This window comes from Phyllobates terribilis, unplaced genomic scaffold (genome assembly GCF_046119375.1).
Source record: "Phyllobates terribilis strain yellow unplaced genomic scaffold, ASM4611937v1 Scaffold_9__5_contigs__length_417890890, whole genome shotgun sequence".
Classification (NCBI taxonomy): Eukaryota; Metazoa; Chordata; class Amphibia; order Anura; family Dendrobatidae; genus Phyllobates; species Phyllobates terribilis.
This window is the reverse complement of record NW_027362769.1, coordinates 367,651,894-367,676,226: the sequence shown is the minus strand read 5'-3', so window position 1 is coordinate 367,676,226 and position 24,333 is coordinate 367,651,894. Positions and strand designations below refer to the sequence as shown.

Here is a 24,333-nt window from a genome sequence, read left to right as displayed (position 1 = left end):
TCATTAGATGCTTCTTTGCCATTCTTGTGATTCTATGATCTATGTGGATTGTGGTATTTCTTTTCCTACCACCTGTTTTGGGTTTTGTTTGCCATTTTATAGAATTGGAAATCTTTTTAGCTGAGCAGCCAATTATTTTCTGTACTTCTTTATATATTTTCCCCTCTCCAATCAACTTCTTGATCAAAGTTCTTTCTCCTTCGGTACAATGTCTGGAACGGCCCATTTTACTTACTGAGCAAAGACTAAAACCAGCAGATACAATATTTGCTGCCCTCCTTCTTTAAATAATTCCCTGTTTCTTCGCAGAATAGATAACCTAATTGAACTCTGCACTGTTATTAATTACAACACCCCCCTTTAATTAAATGGGTCAATTACACCCAATTAGCAGCGTCCATGTCATGACTGTTGATTCTGTTGATTGCCCTTTACTAGTCTACACCTAGTGATGAATTTTTTCCCCATGTTGTATGATCTTTAATGCCAAAAAAAAGGAATTAAATACTTTAGTGATGTTACACTGCTATTATTTTGCACATAACTGTATGAGGGTATAATGAATAAAATTTACACAGGAGTGCGGTATATAATCTTTTATGGTCTAACCATGTGGACTTGTTGACTTTATGTTTTCCAGGCTGGGGGCTGTCAGCTCATTAACTCATTCACAGTATCACTGTGGGCATGGAGAGAGGATAAGGTGTGTACCCCGCTCTTCCTCTGGACACTCATCACATTAGTAGATCGAGTCCAACAGCTCATGATAACGTTTTCCTGCTAATAGAGTGACGCAGCTATGAGGTGGGGCCCATCCCTGAGGGTGAGAGGTACGTGACTATTAGAGGGGGTTTAAAAGTGCAGTCTTTGTTTAAACGGACGTTCCCACTTATATAAATATCAGTCACTCTATAGATTTTCTACAAAAAGAAAAAAAAAAACATATATAGGACATGTAGATCAATACTAAATCCACTCTTACAAAAGATATAGAGATACCCGTGCCCCTCTTGATTCTGGGGAAACCCAACATGTGGTGGCAATGACATAGATAGTTTTAAAAGTTGTAAAACCACTTAAAAATCCCAAACCTGAACTAACCTACCTGTTTCAGGTGACTTCAGAATGAGCAGTCCTGTCTGTGTTCATGAGGAATAAGACTATTTGTGGCCATTATATGACTTGCACACTGCATTTTTTGCCCATTTTTCCCCTCCGTAGGCTTTATGTTTAATTTTCAGTTTTCTCTGACCTAGTGGGTAAAGACTGACGGCTATGATGTCTCCCATACACAGCACACACAGACATGAGAGATTCTTGCTCTTCTGTCTCTATATGGCACAGAAGTAGCAGCCACATGGGGGACATTATATAGCTGTACTGAGCAGTGTAGCTGTGAATCCAGTTCTAGGTGAGGTAAAACACTTACTAGAAAGCTGCAGCACATGTCTGTATGTGTCTCTGTTTCGCTCTCTCTCTCCTACTCTTTCTATAGACTTCAATAGGCAACCGTAATCTAATTGCTCAGTGAACTGGCAGTCCATCTTATTTAGTATTTTCTGACCAAATGAAAAGTTCAAGATGCAGATGTTAAAACGACGGTGACCGTTTATTAATCCACTTAAAAACTCCACAAACCATACAGATAATATTTTCTGAATTACCAGATGCCAGATTACAAGAAATTTTAATGTATTTGAATTTTAAAAAAAAGTTGCAAAATCTTTTAATGTTTAAAAAAATTCTGAAAAGTAATAGAAAACCTCTGTTAAGTAAAGCATGATGAATATTTTCCCTTTATCTGTCCTTGGGTTACATAGTTGTGGGAATTTTGAGCTCTCCTTAGCGCCCTCTTTAGACCTTCTTCCTAACTGCTAAGAAAAGTTTCAAATCTCTTCGAACATCTTTCAAGTTCAAACATTTTTTTGTACGTTTTTTTTATTTACCAAAGTTCTTCCCTGCCCTAAAGGGGTAATGTCGTGACTGACATTAATGGCATATAATTTATTCCATCAAAATTGGTGGGTGTCCAACTCCTGTGCACCCAATGGTCTCGTTTTTTTTGCGGACACTAAAGCTGCAAAAAAAAAAAAAAAAAAAAGATTGTGTAAACAGTCCCAGTCTATAACGGGTACATGTTCTATCCATGAGGGCGCGAAAATCCACATATATAAAACAGCGAGGTGTGGATGAGGACTTATATTTTTAGAAAAATCGGCAAGTGCTACATGTGGATTTTGCCTGAAGAGGCAATTTGCATATTTAATTTCCCAGAGGAGCATTGTACGGCGAATAAGCCTCCTCATATCGGCAAGCCAGGGCTGGTATGTCACTCTCCACAAGGAGAAACCTTACCCCTTTGATCTCAGTCCAGAGCCGCTCACCCAGCCAAATCAGATCTCATACTTTGCACTGATGAGGGGCAATACCCCGAAACACCGTGTCTGCAAATGGAGATTCTGATTCGGGTTTTATCCCAAGTCATATTGCAAGGCTCGATAGTGACTTGTAAGATCGCTGCTTCCAACCAACAGGTGGCGCTATAGAGTTCTAGTCCTCTTCCTCTCTGAAGAGGCAATTTGCGCATTGCAAAGAGTGAAATCTGAGCTGAATCCGCACAGAGAATTAACAAGCTGAACATTTACAAATATATATATATATATATATATATATATATATATATATATATATATATATATATATATATATATATATATATATATCCACAGAAAATTTCCGCAATTTTTGGATGAGATTTGTGGAAATTTCATCTATTTAGCTGGTACTGTATAAGGGCTCGCGCACAGGATCGTTTTCACTGTGGCTGTGCACATGTCCGATCTTTTCCTTGGACAGAGTGGGAAAAATTGGAGATATATCTGATTTTTTTCCGAATCAACAATGTAAGTTTATGAGTCAGTGAAAAAGTCAAATAAGGTGGAGAATTTTTTTTTTTTTTTTAACTTTCTCTCCACGTATGAGAAAAACTGATGCCACTCTGATAAAAGTCTGATCAGAATAATCGGACTGTTTTTCATGTATGTATAGACATCGGTCATATGAACTTACCCTTATTTTCAGCATGCAAATAAGCATGAAAAATTCCACACCAAATATGCAATGTGTAAACTTAGCATTAAAGGGGTATTCCCATTTTCATGATCCTGTCCTAATATGTAGTAGGTGTAATAATAATAATATTAGCAAATGTCTCCAATTAGAAATGTAGTATAGTTCTTCTGATTCGCTATGTCGCTTACCCCATGTGCAGGGCATTGCAGTAGCTCAGGTATCCATGGTGATGACCACTAACAACTAACTGTTAGTATATGAGTAGTTGTCACCATGGATACCCAAGCTACTGTAATGCCCTGCACATGAGGTAAGTGACATAGCAAATCAGAAGAACTATACTACATTTATAATCGGACGTATTTGCTAATATTATTATTACTACTACACCTACTACACATGTGGTCAAAATTATTGGTACCCCTTGTTTAATGAAAGAAAACCCACAATGGTTGCAGAAATAACTTGAATCTGACAAAAGTAATAAATTAAAAATCTATGAAAATGAACCAATGAAAGTCAGACTTTGCTTTTCTGCTTCCACAGAATTAAAAAAAAAATGAAACTCATGAAATAGGCCTGGACAGAAATGATGGTACCCCTGAAAATAATGTGACACAAGGGACATGTTTAATCAAGTTGTGTTCACTAATTATCATCACAGGTGTCTACAATCTTGTAATCAGTCAGTGGGCCTGTATATAGGGCTACAGATACTCACTGTGCTGTTTGGTGACATGGTGTGTACCACACTCAACATGGACCAGAGGAAGCAAAGGAAAGAGTTGTCTCAGGAGATTAGAAAGAAAATTATAGACCAGCATGTTAAAGGTAAAGGTTATAAGACCATCTCCAAGCAGCTTGATGTTCCTGTGACTACAGCATCACATATTATTCAGAAATTTAAGATCCATGGGACTGTAGCCAACCTCCCTGGACGTGGCCGCAGGAGGAAAATTGATGACAAATCAAAGAGACGGATAAGAAAAAAGAGCCCAGGATAATTTCTAAAGAGATTAAAGGTGAACTTCAAGCTCAAGGAACATCAGTGTCAGATCGCACCATCCGTCGTTGTTTGATCCAAAGTGGACTTCATGGGAGACGACCAAGGAGAACGCCATTGTTGAAAAAAATCATAAAAAAGCCAGACTGGAATTTGCCAAACTACATGTTAACAAGTCACAGAGCTTCTGGAGAATGTCTTATGGACATATGAGACAGAAATGGAAGTTTTTGGCAAGGCACATCAGCTCTATGTTCACAGATGGAAAAATGAAGAATATCAAGAAAAGAACACTGTCCCTACTGTGAAACATGGAGGAGGCTCTGTTATGTTCTGGGGCTGCTTTGCTGCATCTGGCACAGGGTGTCTTGAATCTGTGCAGGGTACAATGAAATCTCAAGACTATCAAGGGATTCTAGAGAGAAATGTGCTGCCCAGTGTCAGAAAGCTTGGTCTCAGTCACAGGTCATGGGTCTTGCAACAGGATAATGACCCAAATCACAGAGCTAAAAACACCCAAGAATGGCTAAGAGGAAAACACTGGACTATTCTGAAGTGGCTTCTATGAGCCCTGACCTAAATCCTATTGAGCATCTTTGGAAAGAGCTGAAACATGGAAAAGGCAACCTTCAAATACGAGACGACTGGAGCAGTTTGCTCATGAGGAGTGGGCCAAATACCTGTCGAGAGGTGTAGAAGTCTCATTGACAGTTACAGGAATCGTTTGATTGCAGTGATTGCCTCAAAAGGTTCAACAAAATATTAAGTTGAGAAGAACCATCATTTCTGTCCAGGCCGATTTCATGAGGTTAATTTTTTTTTCAAATTCTGTGGAAGCAGAAAAGCAATGTCTGACTTTCATGTGTTCATTTTCATAGATTTTTAATTTATTATTACTTTTGTCAGATTGAAGTTATTTCTGCGACCATTGTGGGTTTTTCTTTCATTAAACTAAGTGGTACCAACAATTTTGACCACGTGTGTACATATTTGAATAGGATCTTGGAGATGGGAATACCCCTTTAAGCTCCCATTGGGTAATCACCCTGCTTTCTAAAACTCTTGAATGGTAAAATCTCCCCAGTTGTACTAGTTGTCCCAAGTTTTCCTATAAATAGGAGGAGAGGATTACTCAGGAAATTAGATTCACTGGTGGATGTTTTTATTATTTAAAGGGGAAATACCTTAAATCCAAAATGATGAATTACCGGGAGGGGGCCGATGGGGGCTCCAGTCTTTTTAGAAGGGGTGAACTGAACATTTGACAGTAATGCTTTCCTTATGACTTGGAGGGGAGGACCGAGCAGTTCTGTCTTCTCCAGCTCAGCCTCTTGTAAGAGGAGGAATAATATACAGAGTCGGAGGGGAGGGTATTGGGTGTTTGGACGGGGAAATCTGCCTTCCAGGAAATGCATCCTGCTTTGAGGTTCTTTGCAGAATATCTATCTACACCCAACACTTCACCAAAACTCTCCAATGAGGAAGAAAAGGGGGTGGGAAACAGCGACAAAAAAACATTTCCTCTGCTCTGAGAGAGACAGTTAGGAAACAAATTAACAAAATCCCATGCCAAAAATATATATACATATCCGTAAAACAAAAACTTCCTATCCGCTGCTGCCTCCCCGTCCTCGCTCTGGGTGGTTTGCATTGCTTGCACACATGCGACGGAGCGCTCACCGAGCGAGCATCCTCCAACAGCTGCAAGGACAAACTGCTTTCTGCTCCTCAAATTTACTTTTCTCTTAAAATCCATGGAAGGTTTTATATTCCCCTTTAAAATGGAAACTAGAACCCCTCTACTTTTTAAGTGACTGCTACTTGACGCCCACTTTGGTTGTGAGTGGACAGAGAGGGGCCACATCTGGAACACATCTGTCTTCTTGGGAGTGTGGGAAGAGCAGAGTCTGATTTCCACCATTCGTGGGGGCCCTTCGCTTGGTGGGGTCCAGACGGGAATGCTGTTGCATCTCTGACTGCAGGAGGTGGGGGTTGCCTTACAGGAGTGTGGATAGATTGGAGACAGAAACTTCTTGGGATTTTTTTCTTTCCTTTTTTTGCTCCACATCTCCCTTTCATGGGACTACCAAGCTGGCCTGCCTCGCTTGGCCATTTCTGGGGGGCTTCCACCTCTCAAAATGAGCGGAGATGTCCTCTAGCAGCTCCTGACCCTGTGCGGTTCAGCAGGGCACGTCCTGTTTAAGTGGAGGTCTGGTAGAAACAGGCCATGGGCATGCAAAAACTAGTGGCCGCGGCTGTGGCGGTAGCATTGGTGTCGCTTATCCTCAATAATGTGGCTGCATTTACTCCAAACTGGGTCTACCAAACCATGGAGGAAGGGCGCAAGCGCAGCGTTGGCCTCTGGAAGATGTGTTTGGCTGGTAGAGGATTAAGCACCAGATCAGGACCAGGAGATGAAAGGGTGTGCCAGTCTATTGGTTGGGGGTCTGAGCCATCTGGCTTACAGGAGTCCCGGAACACGGTCAAGTGTAAGTACAAGTCCAAATATCTTGCCCTACCGACTACAGGTCAATGGCCAATACTTGTCATTGTCCATGTGATGGAGATGTAGAAATTAGGAAAAAAATGTTTTGTCATTTAGTGGCCAGTGTGTGAGGTCGGAAGATGTTCAGATTGATTGCAATTTTTCACTCATCATTAATAACACTTTATTCTGATTTCTGCAATTCCATGAATGGAAAATTCCAGGACAGTCAAAGGGTTGTAGTGTAATAAGTGTATGAACAGAAGAGCAGATCTGAATGTATATGATCGGCTGGCATGGTCGCCCTCACATTGAGCTGCCAACTTCCCTTCTAGAGGACAGTAGAAATGATTTTTGCAGAGGACAATGTCCCAGGTGAAGGTACTCCACGTTCTACCAATTTATGGCTTCATGGTATACACTGAAAAGGATAGTATATATCTGACCAGAATAGTCCCAACAGCTCCATCTTACAGAGCCATCAGGCACCACATTCTCCCCTTGGCACGGCTCCCATGACAGGCGATGAATCCTATGAGCACATGCTGTACCCCCACTTTATAGAGAGGTACACAGCATTTCTTTCCTTGCCATTTGGGATGCTGAGTCTTCCCTAGGAGTTTTGATCCTAGGCAAGACTTCAATACCTTATTAAGTGCCAATTGGTTCATAGTATGTCAACGGCACGTGTATGGACTCCAAGTTCACCGTGCCGGGGGAGAAAAAGAGCTGAAGTCAGGTTGCCCCCACTGTGTTATTCATATCATGGGTATATAAATGGGTGGCAATCTACAGGGGGATTCACACGAAAGTGGCCCCGAATATTCTGATGTAAAATCCCGGTTAATAAGGTGCAATCTGAACAAGAAAATATACTACATCCCTTGACGTATGTATAATCTATTGCATTAAATCCGATGCTGGAAGTGATATCCGTCTTTTTCTGCCGGACACGTTTCGAGGCGGTGCTCCATGTTCCTGAACATATCGGCAAACATACCAGGGGAATAGTAGCAGTTTCATGGCTGTCCGGTGCCTACCTCATTGCCCCGACACCGGGGCATCCTGGCTTGTTCAAAACTTCATATACTACCTATTGTTTCGTTCAGATTGCTCCATCCTAGCGAACATTTTCGGGGCCTTTTTCCAGTGAATCTCCGAGTATGAGCGAGCATTCACAGACAGTAATGGAACCATCAGCTGGTGCACAGAGGAATACTGGGGTTCTGATAACCGTCTGATCACCAGGTTCCCACTGGTACTACGCCGATCATGCACACCACCACTCTATGTCCTATAGGACTGGTGCCGTTTCAGCCCTCCAAGAATATCTACCCGAACGGGACCCTCTCCTTAAACTCGGAATTTCCTGAACTGATTCCAATCGATGCCATATGATGCTCACAATGAGGACTTCTCATTTCTTAAAGGGGCTGTCCAGTTTCAAAACCCCATTTACCTGCTAGGTAATTCTGAGTAAATAGAGGAGGAACCTCTGCAAAGAACCAGAGAGCGGTTACATAGAGCATCTCTCGCTCCTGATCTGAATGGGCACAGTGTAATGCTTAGTTTCCCCAGTGGAGGCGCTGCAGGGAAATTACACGCTTATTGCCAGGTTTCCACTGCAGCTCAGCCCCATTGAAGCGAATGCAACCTTCTTTGCAAAACCATGCACAATCAATGATCAGAGGCGGCGCGGTTTCTAAAAGAAAGCAGCCATGATTCTCTAATCCAGTCCCTTTAAATATAACATATTATTATAGTGTTTTAATAAAGGCTCCACAGAAACAAAACCTAAGTATATAAAAGAATGAAGGTGTTGTAGGTCTTGTTCCCTATCCCTCTGTGTGATGTGGTTTAGGATATTAATCTCTTCCAAAAGTAAAAGGAGAGCGAGCTGTGATGTGATGCGGCTCTGGCCGGCATGGAAACGGTTACACAGAAAATGCACAGCATGCATTAGATCACTGGTAATAAAACATTCATCATTCACTCTCCATCCCCCTCCGCTGCTCCCCCAAAGGTCAAACACCACATGTAGAAAGCCCTGTGTTAACCATGTGCAGCTTTGTAAAGTGCATGTTACAGGATAGTGTGTGCGGCACGGCCAGCGCTCCAAGCCAGATCCACTACTACAACCAATGTGATCACCACCATGGCATTATTAATCTGTATAATCCAGCGGTGACCGCTATTGTGTGCCCACTGTGCGTTTTTTAAGCGGCAATTCCCCCGCAGAAACGCTTAAAAAACTCTTGGTAGAAGGTCTGCCATGGTTCCCAACGATAATTCGCATGTGCTCTGCACATGCTGCGGAAATTTCCGCTGCAGATTATCATTGCGGAAAAATAAGCAGCACTACCAATTATTTTGCGTTTTCGCCGCCATTGACTTGCATTGAATCGCTTAATATCTGCATGACTACATGCGCACATGCGGATATTAAGCGATTCAATGTGCGATGGTACCCGGGTCTGGAGAAGAGGAGACCCTCCTCCAGACCCGGGTACCATAGTACCTGTAAAAAAAAAAAAGAATTTAAAATAAAAAAAACATTATACTCACCTTCTGATGGCCCCCGGTCTCCTTATCCGATGCGTCCTGGCTCTCCAGCAGCTCGCGATGGTCTAAAAGGACCTTCTATGACGTCATTCAGTCATGTGACGGGTCACGCGACTGCTGACGTCGGCGGTCGCTTGACCTGTCACATGACTAAATGATGTCATGGAAGGTCCTTTTAGACCACCGTGAGCCGCCCAACACATCGGACGCACTGGAGGAGACCGGGGGCCATCGGAAGGTGAGTATAATGTTTATTTTTTACCATTCTTTTATTATAACTTGGTAACACTATATAAATCCATGCCGGCTGCATGGATTTATATAGTGTGACAAAGTTGTCAAGCACTTTCCAAGTGATGCTAAAATCGCTTGGAAAGTGCTTGACAACCCGCATGCGAAATCGCATGTGCAAAACGCTTCACATCCGCATGTCCCTGGCAGGAAAAACGCATGTACAATCCGCGTGTACAATCCGCGTGTACAATCCGCGTGTACAATCCGCGTGTACAATCCGCATGCGTTTTTTCTGCCAGGGAGAAACAAACGCTCAGGAAAAATCCGGAGCATTTCTGCATCGTGGGCACATGGCCTAAAACCACATCAATAACTAATTAATGTGTCCAAATTTCAGCTTTGGTAATCCTAAAGAGAGAGGGCCCCATAGCAAAATGTTACACTGTTCTTAGAATACTCCTGGGGCCAGCCATTGCCCTTGTGAAACTATAGTGAGTGCAGCTCTGGAATATAATACAGGATGTAACTCAGGATCAGTAATGTAATGTATGTACACAGTGACTGCACCAGCAGAATAGTGAGTGCAGCTCTGGAATATAATACAGGATGTAACTCAGGATCAGTACAGGATCAGTAATGTAATGTATGTATACAGTGACTGCACCAGCAGAATAGTGAGTGCAGCTCTGGAATATAATACAGGATGTAACTCAGGATCAGTAATGTAATGTATGTATACAGTGACTGCACCAGCAGAATAGTGAGTGCAGCTCTGGAATATAATACAGGATGTAACTCAGGATCAGTAATGTAATGTATGTACACAGTGACTGCACCAGCAGAATAGTGAGTGCAGCTCTGGAGTATAATACAGGATGTAACTCAGGATCAGTACAGGATCAGTAATGTAATGTATGTACACAGTGTCCGCACCAGCAGAATAGTGAGTGCAGCTCTGGAGTATAATACAGGATGTAACTCAGGATCAGTACAGGATCAGTAATGTAATGTATGTATACAGTGACTGCACCAGCAGAATAGAGAGTGCAGCTCTGGAGTATAATACAGGATGTAACTCAGGATCAGTACAGGATCAGTAATATAATGTATGTACACAGTGACTGCACCAGCAGAATAGTGAGTGCAGCTCTGGAGTATAATACAGGATGTAACTCAGGATCAGTAATGTAATGTATGTACACAGTGACTGCTCCAGCAGAATAGTGAGTGCAGCTCTGGAATATAATACAGGATGTAACTCAGGATCAGTAATGTAATGTATGTACAAAGTGACTGCACCAGCAGAATAGTGAGTGCAGCTCTGGAGTATAATACAGGATGTAACTCAGGATCAGTAATGTAATGTATGTACGCAGTGACTGCACCAGCAGAACAGTGAGTGCAGCTCTGGGGTATAATACAGGATGTAACTCAGGATCAGTACAGGATCAGTAATGTAATGTATGTACACAGTGACTGCACCAGCAGGATAGTGAGTGCAGCTCTGGGGTATAATACAGGATGTAACTCAGGATCAGTAATGTAATGTATGTACACAGCGACTGCACCAGCAGAATAGTGAGTGCAGCTCTGGAGTATAATACAGGATGTAACTCAGGATCAGTAATGTAATGTATGTACACAGTGACTGCACCAGCAGAATAGTGAGTGCAGCTCTGGAGTATAATACAGGATGTAACTCAGGATCAGTACAGGATCAGTAATGTAATGTATGTATACAGTGACTGCACCAGCAGAATAGAGAGTGCAGCTCTGGAGTATAATACAGGATGTAACTCAGGATCAGTACAGGATCAGTAATATAATGTATGTACACAGTGACTGCACCAGCAGAATAGTGAGTGCAGCTCTGGAGTATAATACAGGATGTAACTCAGGATCAGTAATGTAATGTATGTACACAGTGACTGCACCAGCAGAACAGTGAGTGCAGCTCTGGGGTATAATACAGGATGTAACTCAGGATCAGTACAGGACCAGTAATGTAATGTATGTACACAGTGACTGCACCAGCAGAATAGTGAGTGCAGCTCTGGAGTATAATACAGGATGTAACTCAGGATCAGTAATGTAATGTATGTACACAGTGACTGCACCAGCAGAATAGTGAGTGCAGCTCTGGAGTATAATACAGGATGTAACTCAGGATCAGTAATGTAATGTATGTACACAGTGACTGCACCAGCAGAATAGTGAGTGCAGCTCTGGAATATAATACAGGATGTAACTCAGGATCAGTAATGTAATCTATGTACACAGTGACTGCACCAGCAGAATAGTGAGTGCAGCTTTGGAGTATAATAAAGGATGTAACTCAGGATCAGTACAGGATAAGTAATGTATGTACACAGTGACTCCACCAGCAGGATAATGAGTGCAGCTCTGGAGTATAATACAGGATGTAACTCAGGATCAGTAATGTAATGTATGTACACAGTGACTGCACCAGCAGAATAGTGAGTGCAGCTCTGGAGTATAATACAGGATGTAACTCAGGATCAGTAATGTAATGTATGTACACAGTGACTGCACCAGCAGAATAGTGAGTGCAGCTCTGGAGTATAATACAGGATGTAACTCAGGATCAGTACAGGATCAGTAATGTAATGTATGTACACAGTGACTGCACCAGCAGAATAGTGAGTGCAGCTCTGGAGTATAATACAGGATGTAACTCAGGATCAGTAATGTAATGTATGTACGCAGTGACTGCACCAGCAGAACAGTGAGTGCAGCTCTGGGGTATAATACAGGATGTAACTCAGGATCAGTACAGGATCAGTAATGTAATGTATGTACACAGTGACTGCACCAGCAGAATAGTGAGTGCAGCTCTGGAGTATAATACAGGATGTAACTCAGGATCAGTAATGTAATGTATGTACACATTGACTGCACCAGCAGAACAGTGAGTGCAGCTCTGGGGTATAATACAGGATGTAACTCAGGATCAGTACAGGATCAGTAATGTAATGTATGTACACAGTGACTGCACCAGCAGGATAGTGAGTGCAGCTCTGGGGTATAATACAGGATGTAACTCAGGATCAGTAATGTAATGTATGTACACAGCGACTGCACCAGCAGAATAGTGAGTGCAGCTCTGGAGTATAATACAGGATGTAACTCAGGATCAGTAATGTAATGTATGTACACAGTGACTGCACCAGCAGAATAGTGAGTGCAGCTCTGGAATATAACACAGGATGTAACTCAGGATCAGGATTTAAAGAAGATCTTTAATCAGGTCAAACGTGGGCAGTTTTTGTTCTTGTTCCGGTTTTTGTTTTGTTTTAAATCTTCCATACGGTTTACATATGCCTTTTTACTTAGTCCAAATTGTTATGGTCTTTATCAAGGGGTAAATAACGTAATGTAATGTACAGAGACTGCACCAGCAGAATAGTGAGTGCAGCTCTGGAGTATAATACAGGATAAGTAATGTAATGTATATACAGAGCAACTTCACCAGCAGAATAGTGAGTGCAGCTCTGGAGTATAATACAGGATGTAACACAGGATAAGTAACGCTGGACAGGATACCCAGAACCACATGTGCAGGATACAGAACACCATGTGTAATTCACACACAAACTATGCAGTGTACTGTATGGCGTTCCTTATCAAGATACTGAAGACTTTCATAGAGGTTACAATAGCAGAATACCATAATATGAATACACAGAATTGAGAAGACATGAACACCCTTATAAAAGGGGCTATTAACAATCCCTGACACCCCCTGCGGTATTCACCATACCATGCTTCTATGTGTGTAATGTGCACTTCTATAATAACTGGAAGCTGCTAGAGATGGATCAGGAACTTTTTTTTTTTTTTTTTTTAGGAAAAATTTGCTCCCAACATTTCATAATAAAAATCTATATAAAATGTTAAGTAACTTTGCAAACACTTTACAATTAATCCCTTGCCGTTTCAGTATTAATACATGCATGTGATTGCTGCAGCCAATCCCTATTGGCTGTACATATCAGCATCATTGCTGAAGGCAATGATTAGCTGCAGCGTTCACATGATTGTACAGCATGTAAAAAAAGTGAGGCAGATACCTCTGTAGCATCGGTGCTAGAGTGTTGGTGAATGCAGAGTGCAATCCATTCCCAGCAAAAAGAGACAGCCTCCTGTTCTCAAGAGCGGTGCAGGTCCCAAAGGTGGGAGCCGCATCTATCAGGCATTTATAACATGTCCAATTGATATGCTATAAATGTCCAAGATGGGGATATCCCTTTAGAGAAAATAATTCTGTATGCCTGCTTGCCACCACTAGAGGGAGCTTACTGCATACAAGTTTATTTAGTTCAATGGCGCTTGTATGACTAATTATGCCATGAGCTCCCCCTAGTGGTTCTCATAGGCATCCAGGATAATTTTAATGACTCCATGGCGAGGGATTTGAAGCTCTGAAATTGGAAAACAAAGATCCTAAACATATAAAAAAAAATAACACTGAATGTTATTAGGCTGTATTTCCTGATGCGCAATGTGCGGCAAGTATTTACTTTCTGGGTTGGAATATCCCTTTAAATAGTAAATCGGTTACATCTTCCCACTGATACTATTTTAGTTCTTCTGTCCCTGAAATGTCTCTTTATAGAAAGATCATTTGTTTTTTTAGGCTAAATTAAGAAAATGGTGATGCGTAAACATATGATGGGTGTAGTGACATGATGTTTCCTGTCCTTCCTCCCTTTGCAGTGCAGTTTGACATGATGAGGGCATGCAATCTGATTGCTACCGTCGCCCTTACTGCTGGGCAGCTTATTTTCCTTATGGGTTTAGTGGAGCTGCCCATAATTACACAGGATTCGCAGTGGTGGGAAGAAGCCATCGCGGCAGTTTTTCAACTTGCAAGTAAGTATGGCAGGTGAAAAAATTACTTGTATGATTGCAAAAATTGTACAGACAGTAGATCCCATCACTCGTGGATGAATATTTTATCATCAGCAAGTAATAGAGGGCTATAGCAAGACAAGTGAAGTGTAAAAGGAAATGATACATAGTTTTCTAAATATTTAAAAAATCTAAATCTGAAAATTGTGACGTACCTTAGTATTCGACCCCCTGTAGTCTGATACCCCTGAATAAAATCCTGAGTGACCAATTGCCTCCAAAAGTCGCCTAATTAGTAAATTGAGTTCACCCCGTAGTTTATTCTCAGTGTAACTACAGCTGTTCTGTGAAGGCCTCAGAGGTTTGTATGAGAACATTAAGGATCAAACAGCATCATGAAAATGAATGAACCCACAAGACAGGTCCGGGATAAAGTTGTGGAGAAGAGTAAAGCAGGGTTAGGTTATAAAAAAATAGCCCAAGTTCTGAACATCTCACAGAGCACGTTATCCAAAAATGGAAGGAGTATGGCACAACTGCAAACTTACCAAGACATGGCCGTCCACCTAAAGTGACATCCCAAGCAAGGAGAGCAGTAATTAGAGAAGCAACCAAGAGGCCCATGGTCACTGGAGGAGCTGCAGAGATCCACATGAGGAAGAATCTGTCCACAAGACAGCTATTAGTCATATTCTCCACAAATCTGGCCTTATGGAAAAGTGGCAAGAAGAAAGCTATTTTTTGAAAGCAAGCCATAAGAAGTCTCGTTTGCAGTTTGCAAAAAGCCATGTAGGTGACATAGTGAATATGTGGAAAAAGGTGCTCTGGTCAGATGAGACCAAGTAGAACTTTTTGGGCTAAATGCAAAATGCTATGTGTGGTGGAAAATGAACACTGAACATCACACTGAAAACATCATCCCCACCGTCAAACATGGTGGTGGCAGCATCACGCTATGGGGAAGCTTTTCTTCTGCAGGGACAGGGAAGTTTGTCAAGAGTTGATGAGGAACTGGATGGAGATATATACAGGAAAAACCTTTTAGAGGCTGCAATAAACTTGAGAGAGAGGGCAGGTTCACCTTCCAGCAGGACAACAACCCTAAATATCCTGCCAGAGCTACAATGGATGGTTTAGATCAAAGCATATTCATGTGTGTGAACGGCCCAGTCACAGTCCACACCTAAATCCCATTGAGAATCTGTGGCGAGACTTGAAAATTGCTGCTCACAGAAGTCTCCATCCAATCTCACTAAGCGAGTGTGCAAAGAAGAAGGAGCAAAAATGTCACCTCTAGATGTGCAAAGCTGGTACAGACAGATCCCAAAAGACTTGCAGCAGTAATTGAGGTGAAAGGTGGTCCTACAAAGTATTGATTCAGGTGGCTGAATACAAATGCACAACACAATTTTTAAATTTATATTTTTTACATTTTTAGAAAACCCTTTATGAAAACCTTCAAACTTCACAAATACTTGCTACTTTGTGTTGACAGATCACATAAAATCTCAATAAAATACATTTAAATTTGTGGGTATAATGTGAAAAAATGTGGAAAAGTTTATGGAGTATGAATACTTTTTCAAGGCCCTGTAGAAGTCCTGTAGTTACAGTAAAAGGGTATTCCAAAATCAATATGTTGTCAAGATATGTCAATTCTTAATTATGGCTTGAGATCCGACCTAAGAATGAAGGGGCTTCAGTGTTGCATCCCTTTCACGGTTTCTCCTTTGCGCAGAGGGTTTCTCAGCCACCAGATGCAGCACGAATCAACAGCCTTGCTGCTACCTTAAGTTTGGGGCAGAGACCCGCGGCTGGTCCGGTCGTTGCAGTTTGTATACAGACTGGACCCGGTCTTAGTGTGCATACACTCTAGCATATTTTACAGTCCGCTTTTTGGACACAATAGCCGTCCCGACCATGGGTCTCCTGACCCAAACCAACAACATTTTGTCGGAGTCCGGAGACCCCACAGTTGAACAGAGAATGGCGGCTTGAACACGGACCGTAAAATATAGCCATGTGAATGCACCCTACGATCGGGATCACACGGGGTGGCAGGGTAAGCTTAGTAAAACTCTGGGGACAGGCGATGCATATTGCTGCGAGTCCCGTGTCCCCTTTTAATTTCCCCATTATTGCAGACCTCATGCTTTTGAAGAGGAATACATATGATGGCTAGTTTTTGGGCTTACTTTAGCCTATCCCTCATTTGCTTGCCTCTCTTACTGTTTGGCCTGCTCTCACATTTCTGAGCATTGTGACATTAAAGGGGGTTTCTACAGAAAAAAAACAACCAAGAACACGATGTTCCACTAAAATGCCATGACTCAAGCCGATGAACACCTGCAGGGCTAGCCGTTTATACAATCAAGCATTTTCCATGATCTCACTATGGCCGGCTGCGGGACTACCCCTTTAAGCTGCTTCCTAAGCAGTACTCCTCTTCCATAGCCCCCCTTTTAATTTGTCATGTCCCAAAGCTTTCAAGGCCCAGTTTGCATAACAGGTAGTAACAGGCATTTCCTCCTCCTGTGAGGGGACATCCTGGCGCCCTTCAGTCTCTGTCCCTTCGCCCAGTGTTCGGAGCAGACGGCAGCACAAAAAAAGGAAGCCAGGGGCAGGCTAAATATAGTGGCAGCGGGGAGTGTGCATGCCGCTGTGTGCCATGGGAGACTAAATAACAACACACTCAGCTTCCTTCCCCTACAGGACAGGCAGAGGGACGGCGGCAAAGAAAGCTGCCGAGCCGCATTACTGCCGATATCTACTGCTAGACCTGTACTCACTGCCAGCGACTGCAAAGAATCCAGAATAGTCACAGACTAACGGGGAGCGCGCAGAATGGGGGCTCCCCATCCCCATATTACCAGGAGAGCACTTCTTTGGCAGCTTCCACCACCTCCCCATTCATTCTCCACCAGAAGCGGGTTAGATGCCACCAAAATCCTGTCCTGATTCCAAAAGTCGGACCCACGTCTATTATACCTCTAGGGAATAGGCCATGTCTAAGGTTGGAATACCCCTTTAATGAGAAGCTGCATCTAGAAAAATAAAAATAAATTTGGACAGACCCCCCCTTTACTTTTTTGGAAGGGTCTTCTAATATTAAAGGGGTATTCCCATCTCCAAGATCCTATATCAACATGTAGTAAGTGTAATATTAATAATATTAGCAAATATCTCCAATAAAAAATGTAGTATAGTTCCTCTGATTCACAATGTCACTTACCCCATGGGCAGGGCGTTGGTATCCATAGTTATGACCACTCATATAGTGACAGTTAGTTAGAAAGACAACGCTTAGTGGTTGTAACCATGCATACCTAAGCTACTGCAATGCCCTGCACATGAGGTAAGAGACATAGCTAATCTGAAGTATTATATTAAATTTCTAATTGGAGGGACTTGAAATATTATACCTAGATCTAAATAGGATCTTGGAGATGGGAATATCCCTTTAAGTGATCACAGGTAATGACTCAGTTCCACTAGTGGGGAAATAAAGCATTACATCCAGTGGCATAACTTGAAGCTTGTAGGCCCCAAATGCAAAATCTCCAAAAAGAGGTCACGTCTTTAATAGTAATAGTTTGTCAGATGGAGTAAAGGGTCCTTTTGGGCCCCCCTAAGCGCCATAACTGGGATGCAATTGCAACCCCTGCACTTATTACAGTTACGCCCTGGATTACACCATGCCCATTAGATTAAATGAGCTGTCCATGTAATGCACTGACACGCTGGGTCCTCCATGGTGGAGACAGTCCTTGTAGCACTAGATGACAAATCTGATCTGGGACCCCCTTTATTAACTTGCTTGATCTCAGACCTCAACAAATATTTTTCAAGTGGAGCCTTACCTTTAAAATCTGTCACTAATAAAATGTCATTCTGTTTTTTTTCAGGTTTTGTTCTAGTCATTGGCTTGGTGACTTTCTACCGCATTGGCCCCCACACGACACTCTCCTGGTCCTGCTACCTGGATATTGGTGCTTGCCTACTGGCAACTTTGGCAGCTGCTATTCTGATTTGGAATATCCTGCACCGGCGGGAGGACTGCATGGCCCCCCGGGTCATAGTCATCAGCCGCACGCTAACGAACCGCTTCCGCAGGGGCCTGGACAACGACTATGTGGAATCTCCCTGCTGATGGTAAAGAGAGATGAACGACAAGAACAAGAGGTGTAAATTCATAAGCATTCAATGAATACCGATCACACCTTCTATTTACTTGCAGCCAGGTCTGTACCTTTCCTACAGATGGACCTCTCACCATGTGTAAGGAGACAATATGGAGAACCCACAGCCAAGCACTAGGCTGTGCATTATGACTCAAAATGCTGACGACCTTGGATCTACCTTGTGCCGGACCTTTCACAAAATTTCAATCCTGCCCACCCCCCCCCCCCCCCCCCCCAAAAAAAAATAAATACAAGCTCATTCTGACACTAGTGGACAATGGACGACTGAACCGAAGGTCGTTCTGTATAATATGCATTGGAGGACTTGGTAATGAGCAGAGACCATATTACAATTGTATACCCTATTACTGTATGAACATACCCAACAGCAGAATATATACGGTATATATATATATTAATGTGTTATTTATCACCATTTTGCGTTATAAATATAAAAGAAAAAAAAAAAAAGTCAGTCTTGATTTTTTTTTGCACGCCCCATTGGTTTTACCATATCATGTGCTGGAAAAACAGGAAAAAAATTCCAAGATCGAAAAAAAAGGGCAATTCCACAGTTTTTTTACCATGTTCACTAAATGATAAACCAGACCTGCCATTATGATTCTCCAGGTCATTATGAGTTCGTAGATACCAAACATGTATAGGTTCTTTTTTATTTAAGCGGTGAAAAAAAAATCCAAAGTTTGTTAAAAAAAAAAAAGTCCCCATTTTCCGAGATTGGTAGAGTCTCCATTTTTCAGGAACAGGGGCTGGGTAAGGGCTTATTTTTTGCCTGCCGAGCTGACGCTTTTATTGATACCATTTTGGGGTAGATACGATCTTTTGATCACCAGTTATTGCATTTTATTGCAGCGGCGACCAAAAAAACGTAATTCTGGTGTTTTGATTTTTTTTCTCGTTACGCCGTTTACAGATCGGATTAATTCTTATTATATTTTGATAGATCGGGCGATTCTGAACACAGCGAAACCAAATATGTGTATTTTTTTATTGTTTTATTTTGAATGGGGTGAAACGGAGGTGATTTAATCTTTTATATTTTTTAATATTTTTAAGAACATTTTTTTTTTTTACTTTTTACATGCTTCAATAGCAGAAATGTTCGCTTGCCACGAGCGCTGACCGCTGGGCGGTGCTCACAGCATCCTGGCAATGACAACCGAGGGGTCTACTGCAGACCCTTGGTTGTCATGCCAATCCATCGGTGACCCGCGGTCAAGTGACACAGGCTCCGATGGGTGGGACTAGTGATGTCAATATCAGCTGTCATGTCCCCGGAAAGGTGCGGGCTCATCACCGGACCCTACGCCAAAAGGAGAGACATGCCATGTGCCGTACATATACGGCACATGTTGCTAAGGGGTTAAGGGTCAAACTGTAGTTTTTAATGACACCGTTCGCTTTACCATACAAAGTGCTAAAAAAAAAAACGGAAAAAAAAAAAAAAATCTGAATGCGGTGACATAAAAAAAAAAAATTCAACCATTATTTTTTGTTTTCACAACGATTTTTGTGCGGTAAAATTGACCTGGCAGCGCGATTCTCCCGGTCAGTACGATTACGGCGATATCAAATTTGTACAGATTTTTTTTTTAAATATTTTTTTTAGTACCTTAAAAAAATTCAGAACTTTGTTGGAAAAAAAAAAATCGATTAGTGTTGCCATTTTCTGAGACGCGTAGATGGAGCGGTGTGGGGTCTGGAATTTTGTGTGCTAATCTGTAATATTTTTATTAGGGGAGTTGAGTGGGGGGCAGAGACCTGCGGTCATCTGATAACTTAAGTATCTGCAGTTGTATCAGCGATAGAATTAGTAAGTATATACAAGTACATAGAATATATATGTATATTGCGCCTTTGTCTCTTTTTCTATCTTCAGTAAGGACCTAGTTGGCGATAAAATGTTAGGCTGGGGATGTGATGTGGACGTCCTTTCATTCGTTCTAATCTTGTTTTCTAAGTATATGGATTTATTTGGAATTAAGTATAGGACAGAAGTAATGTCTGCAGATGTTCGCTCTTGGGCCATGCTTTATATGGAGCTCGTGCCAAGGTCTCCGCATTGTATTAGTAAGTGGGTATGATACTTTGCAGTATTTACTCTTATTGCAGAGGATTTTCCATAGAAAGTGTTCAATAGCTGTAGTTTTTATTAATACCACTTTGGGGTCCACAGGAAGTTTTTTTTTCATGGAAGTTAAGCGAGCAAAAAAAAAAGTCAATTTTGTCATTTACCTTTTTTTTTTTTTTTTTTAAGAAAAAGGGGCGATTAAAATTTTTAATGTTTTTTTTCTTATTATTAAAATTTTTTTTTTTTACTTTTCGTTCTAATTTTCACTTGAACCTGTGCTGATCTGATTGCTTGTACTATATACAGTGCAGTGTCTTCCATGAAGCCTGTTCTATGACAGGTGTGACAGAGGCCATCAGTGTGCTCTCGGCACGCCGTGAATGCATCATGGGCAGAAAAGGGGCCCAATAGGCCCTCAAACGGAAACCCCACCAGGCTTGCGCTAGTAAAATGCTGCTGTCGAGACAGTGACAGAGGCATTTAAGTAGTTAAACAGCAGCGATCGGAGCCAGAATGGGAACATTTGATGCCTTCACCAGGAGCTTTCCAACAGCAGGGTAAGCGTCAAGAACAAAGATAAGACAGAATTGAAGTAGATGGATCTCGTCACCTCCATGTTACATGTGAAGCCGATTACTCCAAGGATCCAGCAGTATCCTCAATGTCACTTACTTGTCATCGCCTCCAGATCCTCCATACAAAGCAATGCGACTTCCCTCTCACCTCATCATTTACTCAGCACTTCCTAAGTGGTGTGAAAATGTCTCTAATAAAGAAACATTTTGCACTTGCACATCGTGCGCTTCCTCCTGAAGTCACAGCTTCAGCTCATTTCCTTTGTGAAGTGTCAGTCCCCTGAACAATCGCCGTCCTCGGAGATGAGGGTTCAAGGCCATTTCCCTTTAAACACGTGACAAGTATTTTTATCTACATATCAATTTTGCAATTGGGTGTTATTAAAATGTTTGCAACATTTATTTTCTATAGCCTGTGTCGATTGCTTGTTGCAGAACGAGTTAACTGAGAATCTAATCAGTGAGCTCATTCGTATGGCTTACAACTCTTGTCTTCCTTGTTCTGAGCTCAGTTGATTTATCACCACAACGTTCAGTTCAACATTCATCCGGTCGTAAATGAATTAAGTCGAGCTCAGAGGGAAGATGAGAGTTAAAAACTTTCCATCAGAATGAGCTGACTGATAGTTTACCAGTTACCTCACACACATATAATAAAAAAGTCACTTTTTGCTAGATGAAGAAAAGGGAGGTGATTTGGATTTTTGTGTTTTTTTTTTTATAATTATTCTAATTGGAGGTGGAGGTCAGGAACATTTCTTCACGGCATATCCAGGTGACAAGAGTGAGATTGGAAAAATGATCTTGTAAGAAAACACCATTCACTAGTGATCAGCTGGCCCGCCGAGACCTACGATCAGACTACATGGTAGAAGCAGATCTAAATGCACAGGTCGTCCTACCTCTTTATGAGCTTGATGGACTTGAAGGCTTCATCCATGTCTCCTACAGTGAGGAAGAAGCTGAAGTTCAGCAAGGCGTCTCGAGTTGCCTTCTCACAGTCTTCTAGGCCAATGAAGTCTCGCAGCGGCTTCTTGGCCACCATGTGGGGGATCGGTGATGTGCCCTCTTCTGTGCCTTCAGATTTCTCTTCATCCTCACCAGGCTGTGAACGTTCAAAGCAGTAAAGTAAATTAAAGCCACAGGAGGACACATTTTTTTTTTAAAATTGTGTCTTACAGTTTAAAAGTGTGAATCTCAGGATGTCCGCCTACAGAAAAGTAATGACACGAGATAATCTGCTCATGTAAGTCCTACATGGTCACCCACAGCCCGGCTCAGGAGTTTTCCTCAGATAACGACTTTTTGCTTAAATCAGGTATTAATGTTAAATGTATTTTTTAAATGTATAATCATTATTTTTCCATATTACTACAAATTACATAACATTAAATTATGTAAAAAGAAATCAGAAATCTTGCAACTTTCACACTGGCCACTAGGCCAAATACTAGACTCATATTTCCTGTTCTGTACAGGTGACTTCTCACCTGTCTCATTATTACATTATTATATACAGGATTGCAATGGCTGATAACATCTCTATATAGTAGATAACGCAAGATCCACCATTCACAATAGATATCACAGCTTACCTCCTCTTCCTCTTGTACAATGACTGATAACACAGGATGCTCCTTTCACAATAGGGGATGTCACAGCTCACCCCCTCCTCCTGTACAATGACTGATAACACCTCTATATACAGTAGATAACACAGGATCCACCATTCACAATAGGTGATGTCACAGCTCACCCCCTCCTCCTGTACAATGACTGATAACACCTCTATATACAGTAGATAACACAGGATCCTCCATTCACAATAGATATCACAGCTCACCTCCTCCTCCTCTTGTACAATGACTGATAACACAGGACGCTCCATTCACAATAGGTGATGTCACAGATCACCACCTACTATACAATAACTGATAACACTGATATATACAGTAGATAACACAGGATCCACCATTCACAATAAGAGATGTCACAGCTCACCTCCTCCTGTACAATGACTGATAACACCTCTATATACAGTAGATAACACAGGATCCACCATTCACAATAAGAGATGTCACAGCTCACCTCCTCCTGTACAATGACTGATAACACCTCTATATACAGTAGATAGCACAGGATCCACCATTCACAATAAGATGTCACAGCTCACCTCCTCCTCCTCCTGTACAATGACTGATAACACCTCTATATACAGTAGATAGCACAGGATCCACCATTCACAGAGATGTCACAGCTCACCCGCCTCTCTGATCTGGGTAAAGTGCATTGTGAAGGCAAAGATTGAGCAGAAAATACTTTTAAGTAAATTTCTGCTAATCTCCATGCGATCGCGGAAAAGAACAGGACGTATTAGTGTAATATTTGGCCTAGTGGCCAGAGAGAAAATGGCAAGATTTCCGATTTTTATTTTTTTTTAAATGGATCATAAAATGAAAAATTATCAAAAATCATAACAAAAATACAGCATAAAAAATTGGTATAGAACAATAAGTTATTTTCCTAAGACTCATTCTTTTACGTGAGGTAAAGCCCCAGACGGATACATGGCGCAATGGGAAACAGTATGTCTATATAGATTATTTATTATGAGTGACAAGGGATCCATCACCTGTGAGACCGGGACTGTAGAATATTAGTTACACACAAGAAACAACGTGAAAGAAAACCTACACAACACGTTATAGATTTCAGGACACAACTTCAAATGTGGTACAAGCCAAACCAAGAAAGAAAAAAAATGCCCCCCCACCCCCCCACCATGTCATGGGGACACTGGTATACTTACAACAGGCTGATAAGCACAGCCTCTCCGGAATAACAACTGACGGCAAATGGCAAAGAAAACACAGACAAAAATTAAATATAACATGAAAAGCAAAAGAAAATACATAGAAGGTATAACCAAAAACATAAAGAAGCAAACGGACATGTAGACAAAGCAGCGGTGCCGGCCAGGCGAATCTAGCTGCCCCACGCCATAAGGTCGCAGTGTCCTGATCCTATAGCGCAATGACAGCAAATGTGGCCGCACTGGAGTCTGCGAGGGACCAGAAATCCATCAGGTCTGCATATTGCGGTAATCTGGCAGGTGGCACATTCTCTGGCGGCTGTGGGTATTGTCCCATCCATCAGTGCACTTACCATCCGCATCCATCTATGGTGACAAGCATCACAAAATAATCTAGGAAAGCCACAAAATTTACAGAAAAGCACTGGTCTGTGAAGAAGATGGT

At 41.8% G+C, this 24,333-nt stretch overlaps 2 protein-coding genes across 4 annotated transcripts in view; one reads left to right on the top strand and one right to left on the bottom strand.

Annotated features, from left to right (window-relative positions):
• Nucleotides 1-24,333, bottom strand: part of IFT140 (intraflagellar transport 140) — an 88,983-nt gene that overhangs the window by 20,588 nt on the left and 44,062 nt on the right. For all 3 annotated transcript variants that reach the window (XM_073648199.1, XM_073648196.1, XM_073648198.1), the window contains exon 18: nucleotides 21,979-22,181. In XM_073648199.1, coding sequence (XP_073504300.1) covers nucleotides 21,979-22,181 — 203 coding nt within the window. The remainder of the gene's footprint in view (nucleotides 1-21,978; nucleotides 22,182-24,333) is intronic.
• On the top strand, nucleotides 5,437-18,872 carry TMEM204 (transmembrane protein 204). Its single transcript, XM_073648200.1, has 3 exons — nucleotides 5,437-6,564; nucleotides 14,094-14,249; nucleotides 18,134-18,872. The coding sequence occupies exons 1-3, from the start codon at nucleotides 6,303-6,305 to the stop codon at nucleotides 18,376-18,378; spliced, it is 663 nt and encodes a 220-aa protein (XP_073504301.1). The 5' UTR covers nucleotides 5,437-6,302; the 3' UTR covers nucleotides 18,379-18,872.